This window comes from Phaseolus vulgaris, chromosome 9 (assembly GCF_051622355.1).
Source record: "Phaseolus vulgaris cultivar YP4 chromosome 9, ASM5162235v1, whole genome shotgun sequence".
Taxonomy (NCBI): Eukaryota; Viridiplantae; Streptophyta; class Magnoliopsida; order Fabales; family Fabaceae; genus Phaseolus; species Phaseolus vulgaris.
Window position 1 is genome coordinate 19,015,153 of NC_143506.1, and position 9,585 is coordinate 19,024,737.

Below are 9,585 nucleotides of genomic sequence, written 5' to 3' on the forward strand. Positions count from 1 at the left end.
GAGAATTTGAGGATTTTACCATAAAAAAAAGTTAAAATTGTTTTTTCAGTAGAATTGCTTCTTCTTTTTTTAAATGTTAGAAATTTAATTATTAACCTTGAAGAACCAAAATGACACGTAAATCAAACTAGTTATAAAAATGAGATTAATTAAAAATAAATAAACTGTTGCTACTGAATAACTTGAACTTTACAGTAGATATATACTTAAAAATTGTAAAGAGGTTTATCATATAATAAGTTTTGTGTCTTGATATAGTTGGCGAATCCATGAAAATACATATAATTTAATGTATGAAATTAAGAAAAACCAAAGCATGTCTCGTAGTGAAAAGGAATTCCACCCATCCAAGATTCCCATACACCAAATTACATCTTCACAAATCAATTCACCAAATTCCTATATATATTCATCATTCTTCCAAAGTCTTCAAACCAAACACACCCTCAATTCTCCTCTTCTTTTCCATTTCCATGGCTTCCACAACCATGCCTTCACTCAGAAACTCCATTTCTTCCCCAACTATGCTTCTTCCTGCCATGTCTGATCATAACAATCATATTTTACTTCCAAATAAACTCCTCATCAATAAAGGGCAACGCAATCTCCGAGACTTAACCGTTGCAAATGTTGCAACTCCATCATTACCCGTGATTGCCCCACCAACACCGGAGGAACAACGGTCAGGAACCACCGGCGGCCGCCGCCACCACCACCATCATGTTGCATGGACTAGTATCTCGCAGGAGAGGTGGGAAGGAGAGTTACAAGTTGAAGGACAAATACCACTATGGCTGGTAAGACTTCATATACTTCATGCTCATCACTTCAAATCAAATTACCCCATATCCATATCTTTCTGCTACTAAGATATAACCTATACTTAAATCTTTTTATGTACCTTTATAATATTACTATAGAAGTACAATAGCAAACTGAAGAAACTTTTTTTTCTCTCCGACAGGGAGCCACACTGTGACACAGTCCATTGTAAACTACAAAAACAATAATAAATTAATGAAGCTATAGTATCGATTTGATCACAGGCGCAGTCTAGGGTTGTTGATCATGTAGCCGTATAACGTTAGAGAATGAAAAAACAGTATAATTAATTAAAAGCAAAGACATTAAAATAATATAAGGTCAATGTTAACCTCTGACTAAACACGCAAACTCGTATAAACAAATATTTAACACAACATCAAAGGATCTTTGAATATGTGTTCTCATCATTAATGGTTGGTATATTCCTTGAAACTCTCATCATGTATACGCAAACGTCATATTTTGTTGAATATGGAATATTAAGTATAAATATAAATATGGTAAGGTTTTTTCGTTTGTTTGTGTTACTTGGGGAATGGTTATTGACCTTATAATAATAAATAAATATGAATGATTACATGCAGAAAGGAACGTACCTGAGGAATGGGCCTGGGATGTGGCACATAGGGGACTACAACTTCCGCCACCTCTTCGACGGTTACGCCACGCTGGTGAAGCTTCAACTCCAGGACGGCCGGTTATTCGCCGGCCACCGTCAAATTGAATCGGAGGCGTACCGGGCGGCGAAGAAGAACCAAAAGATATGTTACCGGGAGTTTTCGGAAGTGCCTAAGGCGGCGAATTTCCTGGCGTACGTGGGAGAGCTGGCGAACCTGTTCTCCGGCGCGTCTCTGACGGACAACGCAAACACCGGCGTGGTGAAGCTGGGGGACGGGAGGGTGGTGTGTCTGACGGAGACGCAGAAGGGGTCGATTGTGATTGACCCTGAGACGCTGGAAACGGTGGGGAAGTTCGAGTACAGTGACTCGTTGGGGGGTCTGATTCACTCTGCGCATCCCGTTGTAACGGATAAGGAGTTTGTGACGTTGTTGCCGGATCTGGTGAGACCAGGGTACCTTGTGGTGAGGATGGAGCCTGGCACCAGTGAGAGGAGGGTAATTGGGCGGGTCAATTGTCGGGGAGGTCCTTCACCCGGTTGGGTTCACTCTTTCCCTGTCACCCAACACTATGTTGTTGTGCCTGAAATGCCGTTGAGGTACTGTGCTCAGAATCTGCTCAAGGCTGAGCCTACTCCTTTATACAAGTTTGAATGGCACCCTCAGTCTAAAGCTTTTATGCATGTCATGTGCAAGACTAGTGGAAATATTGTAAGTTAGTTAATTACTTATCTCTGTGTATTTATTTCACTGGTTTTATCTTCCATGTTATGGACTTTGTTAATGATTGATCTCTGTGTGTGTGGTTTTGAAGGTGGCAAGTGTGGAAGTGCCTCTGTTTGTTACTTTCCATTTCATTAATGCGTATGAGGAGGAAGACGAAGATGGGAGGGTGACGGCCATTATTGCCGACTGTTGTGAGCATAATTCGGATCCTACCATTCTTGACAGGCTTAGGTTACAGAATCTTCGTTCTTTTAATGGTGAAGATGTTCTACCCGATGCTAGGTAATTGATATATGGATATCTTGGCCTTAGTGTACGGAAAGATCATAATGCATACGAGTGAGTTATGGCTTACTTAATACTGATTAACAGGGTTGGACGGTTCAGAATACCACTGGATGGAAGTCCAAGTGGAACACTAGATGCAGCATTGGACCCAGATGAACATGGGAAAGGCATGGACATGTGCAGCATAAACCCTAATCATCTAGGGAAGAAATACAGATATGCGTATGCTTGTGGAGCACGGCGACCTTGTAACTTTCCCAACACCCTCACCAAGGTTTGACTTAATATTTGGGTCTTTCAAACTTTCTATCCGAATTTTATCTTTGGTTCCGGACATATATATGTAGTTGAATATGCTTTGATATATGTAATATATATGCAGCTTGATTTGGAATCGAAAAAGGCTAAGAACTGGCATGAAGAAGGTGCCGTGCCCTCAGAACCATTCTTTGTGGCACGACCAGGAGCAACAGAGGAAGATGATGGTTAGTTAGAAGTCCTTTAATTCAAGCATGCATGCGTTCTTTTTCATCCTGCTCTTGTTCTTTATTACAATTTCCCAACAGCTTCATTCTAACCTATCTTTCCTCTCATATGGTAGGTGTGGTAATCTCCATAATCAGCGAGAAAAATGGAGAAGGTTATGCGTTGCTGTTAGATGGTTCCACTTTTGAAGAGATTGCTAGGGCCAGGTTCCCTTATGGACTTCCATATGGGTTGCATGGATGCTGGGTTCCAAAAGAGTAACAGCATCACTGAATATGTGTAGTAATATAAAATCTGCTCAAAGAGTAGACGCAACTGCATGGAAGCAGTACAGCTATACAATATATTAATCAACTATACTGAGTACAATGGATACTGATCCTTGAAGCGTGTAATATTGTATGTGTATGATAAAGTAGCAATTATGGATTGGTCCTCTTCCCCTCAGCATTTTGTACATTTGTACTGCATGTGTTATATCAATGAGTAATCTCATTTTTTTTCTCAGTTCTCTAACTATCAATCCTTTTTCACAATAAAATCCCTACCCAATGCAACAGTGTATTATTAAAGTCAAAGAGTGTAGTTTGAAATAATAAATGTTGCAGCATCATGTATGTGGCCACGTTCTGTTGATCATAGCATTAACCAGTAGAGAATATAGTTTCAAACATTAAGCTCAGATCCATGATAGACCACTTTGGCATTAGCTCTTAGCTCTTACACATTTTAGCCATCTCAAAGAAACTTCCAGAGTAAGCCCCATTCGAATCATTTATAATTACCAACTAAAAACAACTCTTCCGTATGGTCTAACCTATCTCACACGTCAGTGCCTATATTGGTTGTTCTAGTATAAAAACGCATCTTAAAATTTTCTAAATATCTCATCTTCTCGGCTTACATGCAAGAATGAATATTAATAAAATGAGTGAAAAACTAGTTCACTTAACTATCTTCATCATACATAATAAGAGCAATCATAAGAACAGATAGAAATTGTAGATAGGGTGCAAAGAAGTTTCTCTGGATCAACGTACCCAACCAGAAGGAATCTAGATTTACCTCGTTTTATTATTATTAAACTTTGTTAGTTTTGTAATATAAGACAGTACATGATTGAAACATCGTCGTGTTTGAATCAAATAATTTCAAAATGAAATCCCCTCTCAGAAAGCAAGCATCTGGCCATCCTCACCAAAAAAAGGAATCGGATTAAACAGTCAGATCTACAAACTATTCACCTATAATTTTTGGAACCTATTTTCATTTTGTAAATAAACCAGGTGCATTTTGTGATGGGAGCTTCCAGTGTCAAAGAGAACCTTGAGTTGTCAAGGATATAAAAATTATTATTTCTGATCAGTATAAACAGCATCGACATCATCAAGCTCAAGTAATTTGCTCATAAGTTCCTTGTTCAAGTCCATAGCCTCATCGTCTACCTGAAAAATCAAGTGTAACTGACTCAGGCTAAAGGGAAAGGACTTTATCAAAATTAAAATTCTCACCTTCTCACCTGGGCGAAGAAAACAAAAGTGGGAGTGGGAGAGATGAATGTAAAAAATTTAAAAAATCCTCTTCTGTTTTTACTTCGTTGTAATATTTTAAAATGATGAGCTAAATAAACATAATGGATCTGACACCCTCTAAAGTGAGCAATTCACTTTGGAAGGTAAGGCAAGTAATCTCAATCATTGACGAGAAAATCAACTATCAACGTTATGTACCCATACATACATGCATCACAAATTATGCATGTGTTCAAATATGAAAGTTTATTTTCTCACCAGTGACTAAAATCATTTACCGTGCCTTTGCTTACTTTACAAAAGCCAAATCCAAACATAATAGGGATAGTTTATAATATGAATATGTGGAAAATTACTGATAGAAACACCCTTGATACTCTCCAGAATAGTTTGTCTGCAAATGCATAACTGTAAAAATGCAATACAGACAGAAGAACAGGAAAATGAATCAGGAAAAAGTAACACCTGCCAAACCCTTTTAGAAATTGCATATTACTGCATCAAAGATTAAACTTACACCTTCAGAATTCTTTCTTAGATCATGAATCCAAAAAGAGAAGGGAGAAAAGATAAATGAAAATTCAAAAATGAAATACTATATGCAAAAGCCAGTAGACAAACCTCAACCATGGTATTTGGAAGAAGCTCAGAACCATTATCAGGCTCAAAATCTATGCCCTCCTCTCGCAGCTTGGATAATATAGATGAATAGTTCTCTGAAGAACCTACAATTTTATAATACCTGAAAAAATGAAATAAAATGAATTCTAGTTGGCAAGCTTCAATTTTATGCTCTACTCTAACAGAGGCTCCAACATATTTCAGCCATTATTACTATCAGAGCCACCAAGTAAGACTAATTTAAGTGAGAGATTACAAGATCATATGATGTTGTAAGAAATGCTTTCCCTACATATGTATAAAGCAAATCTGCCCAGCGAATCAATATCACACCAATAAAAGAATTGATACTCTTATATCCATTAACCCCTAAAAAATGTATTTTTTTATAAATATATCTGTTAGACTGTACCTATTTCTCATATTGATTTTAGGTATTTGAATAAAAATAAATATCTATTTTTATATTTGAAATTTTCTTTTATTTCAACAACATTTAAATAGGAGGCCAGCATTTCCATTATCTCAAAAGTTAGCGGAGACTAAATCTATTCCGAGTTTGACGCACAATGTTGCCCTTTCCACGCAGGATTGTGGCTGCACGACCGGGAAGGTTCACGCCCTTCATTTTCTCTGTGTTCCTTCTTCTCCGCGGTCTTCCTCACAATTCCGGCGATTGCTCCGTTTCCGGCGGCTAGTCAATGGAATGTGCCACAAATTCAGTTGTGAAGGTGTAACAGATTTTTGGTTCCTCTCCCTATATAAATAGGGGTTTAGTTCTCACTTTCACTCACAACTTCACTGCCTCTTCATCTCACTCACGCCACTCTTTCTCTCTTCCTCTTCACTTTATTCTTTTCTTTTAAATTATAATATTTCTGAATTTGTTAGGTTCTTACTCTTTTAAGAGTAACTTGCTAGTTCTGATCCTCGAAAATTTCTGAGTTCTTGTTGTATCCTTGGGGACTTGCGCAATACACCGCAGATAAGTCCTTATGGACAATGATCACTCACGTCTCAGGAAATCAATTTTGTTCGTGTTTTAAAGTCTTATTTACTACATATCAATCTATGATTTTACCATCAACCTTTCAAATTCGCCCACATTATATAAAGAAATGGTTTTACTCAAGCTAGCTAAAGTATTCTTAAATGATTGGTGAAAAAAAAGGGGTTCGATGAGTCAAATGGATAATCTCATTATTACTGATTTCCAGTTTCCCCCACCAAGACCAAGAAAATGCCCAAAACCTATTATCTTGTAAAAGGAGCATAGACAGGAATAAAAAGGTCATACATCTTTCCCCAGGAAGACCAGAAATTTTATTGCAACTGAGAAACACAATAAATGAATAGCAGAGAATTACCTTTCTGACCTATCCTCTTCAGTGTCATCTTCATAAGTTGGAGGCTCAATTACATCCTCAGCTCCAGCATCCAAAGCAACGGAGAGCAGTTGATCTTTGTCAGCATTAGTAGCTTTAATATTTACTACCCTAACACGTTTAAACTTAAATGTCACAGACCCAGAATCTGCCATCTTTCCTCCATAGTCCCTTATCACTTCTCGTATCTTTGCCACAGAACGATGTACCTTATCGGTCGATACCTCAACAACCATACTAACTCCTCCATAACCATAAACCTGAAGGGTAAATATAGAAGGATGAGTTAAAATAGCATTCAACAAAATTCCAAAAAATATAATCCACCAAGAGACTAGTAGAGTTGAAGGAATTAGACCCAAGGATGGGTCCAAACAAAGAACTGACCCCTTCCCATGTTGGGAAGCACAGAGAGAAGAATAGAGAAAGAGAGAGACAAAGTAAATTTGAAAAACACGCATGCATCTGAAGCACTGTTCACAATCGTCTGATAGACAATACTCACTATTTGTGTGTATGATGTATCGTACATTTATAAGCAAAAATTGATGTATCGTACATTTATAAGCAAAAATTGAAACTGAATAAACTGAATTACACCTCAACATCCCACACATTTAGGCAGGGTCCAACCCTAACTAGGAACCTAGACTCATTGACCAAATTGACTCCAATTTCCCTTGCACCCGACTTTTTTAAAATTCACAGCTAAAATTAGAGTAAAAAGTAATAGCAAACAAAAATGTGTCCCTAAAAATGTTAAACACCTCAAACTGTCAAGCATAATGCTTCTTTAAACAGTTGGGATGAATCAATTTTAAGGGAGATGTAAATTGGAATAATTAGTACTGAAATAAAATAATTTGGAATATAATTATTGCTTTCAGAAATGTTTGCTAAAATTAACTTCGTAAGAACAAATGGCAATAGGTCAAAAATGCTTTTTCATAACTCTTCTTTTTAAATAATGATTTTATCTCAATACTTTTTAGATACTAAAAGTGAGTTGGGTTATAAACTCATTTTGCCCAAACATCTTTTGGACAAAAGTAACAAAATTTTACTTCTGCACAAACAGATACTTGAGATGTTAAGGCACCAGGATTAGTAATATGGGCTGCAATTGAAACTGAATGTTATTTGTTATATGCATCTGTACTACATGGATTTGGTTTCTTTACTTTACCTTAAGAAAGGTAAAGTAAGACAGAGTCATCTTACAAGAGAGGAAAAACAAACCACTTATATGTAAGATTGGTGAGCGCCTTGTGATGGCGTGCATTCAAAAAACATATTTACACTTCTCTCTTTAAACAAGACGCTGTAATGTTCTTAAGAAAAATGAAATGATCCAAATATGCCAAGGATGAAGTTCAACAGTGCAAAACTTCATATTGAAATCCTACACAAACACGCTCATTAAGGATAAACAAGTCAGTCCTTGAGAAAACAAACATAAAGCTTAGTAATATATATTGCATGTTTGGTTACAACTAATGAACGAGTGCATACTAACCAAGCCCCAAAACTGGACCAAAAAAATACCAGTCCCAGAACTATTTGTTTCCCCATGCCAATCAAATCAAGAGTATTTTCTACCAACCTCATAGACTTTCTCAATATAAGCCTCTTGTCCTTTCTCAGAAGCTCTCTTGATATTGCGCTCAACAATATCTTTAGGCACATCTAGCTCCTTAGCTTTCTCAAGTACAGCAGCCAAAACTGAATTGGATGTTACATTTGGACCACCTCTCTTTACACTGCCATTCAACACAATGAAAGTCGTGTCACAATGTGGTTTTTTAATCAATAAAGGAAAACAAGACAGTAACAAACTCCTCTAGTTCGAACCAATACAAATTACATAATAGATTCTGATCAAATTCAGGAAAAATCAGGTCCCACGTGCAGTAAAGTAAAGAAAAAACTAAAAAAAAAAAAAGACAAGGGATGATCAGGTTAACTATTTCATCTCATTAAATCCTGAGCAACAAAAGGTCAATTTGCTAAAATACCCTTATCACCTTAAAATAACTTGGTAGCAATCATATCAGTGATGTAACATATAGAACATAAAAAATGAGTTATTTGATGAAGGACTTACGCAGACACAACCTCCTTTCCAATCCTTGAGTACAGTTTTGCCTTCTTGGCATCTTGGGCTTCCTGTAATTTTCTTGAATGAGAATCAATCCTAGGAGAAATTGAAGATTTCTAAAATTCAAAATAATTCGTAAAATGGTATCTGTAAACCAGCGACCCAACTTAAAGCCACGTAGTAACAGTGAGCCTTGTTCAGAAACAACGGGAGAAGTAATCAAAACACGAGCATAACCTCATTGATTTACACCAAAACAGCTAGAGGAATAATGTCCTTAAATAAATGAACTCGGAAGGTAGATAGTGATACTGGTTAAGAAATTGAAGGGCAAAAGAATTTGATCAAACAGGTGGCATGCATAAACCTTTCTCCCAGCAATTTTGCTGGAACGGCGACCCATACAAACAGGAGTGGAAAACCATATCCTTCTGACTTGGGAATTCTGAGTGCAGGCTCTGTTCGGATTGAACCAAAAGGTTTTGGCGCGAAGGAAGGTGGAGGAGGAAGAGGAAAGTGAAAGGCGAGTTGTCAAAGCCTGAAGCTGAAGCAGTGCTCTCATCTTTTTGTTTGATTCCTCATACAATTGACACCCGCAGGGTGACGCAATTTATATTAGTAACATCTTTTAATTAAATATTTTTACAACATTCACTTTACTATTAACCATATTTTAAAATAACAGTATACTTCTTTTCTGTCATCCATGCCCATTCCACCTTATATAAGGATATAATTGAATTCTTATAATTGTATTTGTATAAAAATTAAAAACAAAAAAATTATATACGTTTCGGTTGGAAAATTAAGAAAGTATGGGATAAATTTGGTAATTTGATTTGAGATACACATTCACTTCATTGATATCGATGATTTTATTGTAAATATTAATAAGTATGGTTATACAATAATAAGGTACGATTTTATAATATATCAACCGTATTCAGACAAGTATTAATCGTCTTTTGCAAGTGTATCTAGATCAAGAGTTAAGAACCGAATATGAG

The 9,585-nt window shown here is 36.6% G+C and overlaps 2 protein-coding genes across 3 annotated transcripts; one reads left to right on the top strand and one right to left on the bottom strand.

Moving 5' to 3' along the window:
- The first annotated feature begins 456 nt into the window (after positions 1–456).
- Positions 457–3,449, top strand: CCD8 (carotenoid cleavage dioxygenase 8). Its single transcript, XM_068627757.2, has 6 exons — positions 457–797; positions 1,410–2,153; positions 2,257–2,450; positions 2,541–2,730; positions 2,839–2,941; positions 3,058–3,449. The coding sequence occupies exons 1-6, from the start codon at positions 474–476 to the stop codon at positions 3,201–3,203; spliced, it is 1,701 nt and encodes a 566-aa protein (XP_068483858.1). The 5' UTR covers positions 457–473; the 3' UTR covers positions 3,204–3,449.
- Positions 3,450–3,998: 549 nt separating this feature from the next.
- On the bottom strand, positions 3,999–9,295 carry LOC137821952 (YebC-like protein). 2 transcript variants are annotated; one of them, XM_068626774.2, is made up of 7 exons: positions 8,946–9,181; positions 8,585–8,646; positions 8,084–8,240; positions 6,463–6,740; positions 5,096–5,216; positions 4,831–4,882; positions 3,999–4,387 (listed from the first exon to the last, which is right to left on the bottom strand). In XM_068626774.2, exons 1-7 carry the CDS (start codon positions 9,138–9,140, stop codon positions 4,377–4,379), a joined length of 876 nt encoding a protein of 291 aa, XP_068482875.1. In that variant the 5' UTR covers positions 9,141–9,181; the 3' UTR covers positions 3,999–4,376. The 2 variants fall into 2 exon arrangements, with proteins under 2 accessions (XP_068482875.1, XP_068482874.1); XM_068626773.2 differs by lacking the exon at positions 4,831–4,882 and having other exon boundaries at positions 8,946–9,295.
- Positions 9,296–9,585: the final 290 nt, after the last annotated feature.

Bases quoted from the DNA above. Each gene is read 5' to 3' on its own strand.
- CCD8 (XM_068627757.2), top strand. From the start codon at position 474: ATGGCTTCCACAACCATGCCTTCACTCAGAAACTCCATTTCTTCCCCA. The intron at 2,154-2,256 runs GTAAGTTAGTTA...GTGGTTTTGAAG, and splicing joins GCAAGACTAGTGGAAATATT to GTGGCAAGTGTGGAAGTGCC. The intron at 2,942-3,057 runs GTTAGTTAGAAG...CTCATATGGTAG, and splicing joins AGCAACAGAGGAAGATGATG to GTGTGGTAATCTCCATAATC.
- LOC137821952 (XM_068626773.2), bottom strand. From the start codon at position 9,140: ATGAGAGCACTGCTTCAGCTTCAGGCTTTGACAACTCGCCTTTCACTT. The intron at 8,241-8,584 runs GTAAGTCCTTCA...GTTGAATGGCAG, and splicing joins GGAAAGGAGGTTGTGTCTGC to TGTAAAGAGAGGTGGTCCAA. The intron at 4,388-5,095 runs GTTTGTCTACTG...TTGATTTTTCAG, and splicing joins TTCCAAATACCATGGTTGAG to GTAGACGATGAGGCTATGGA.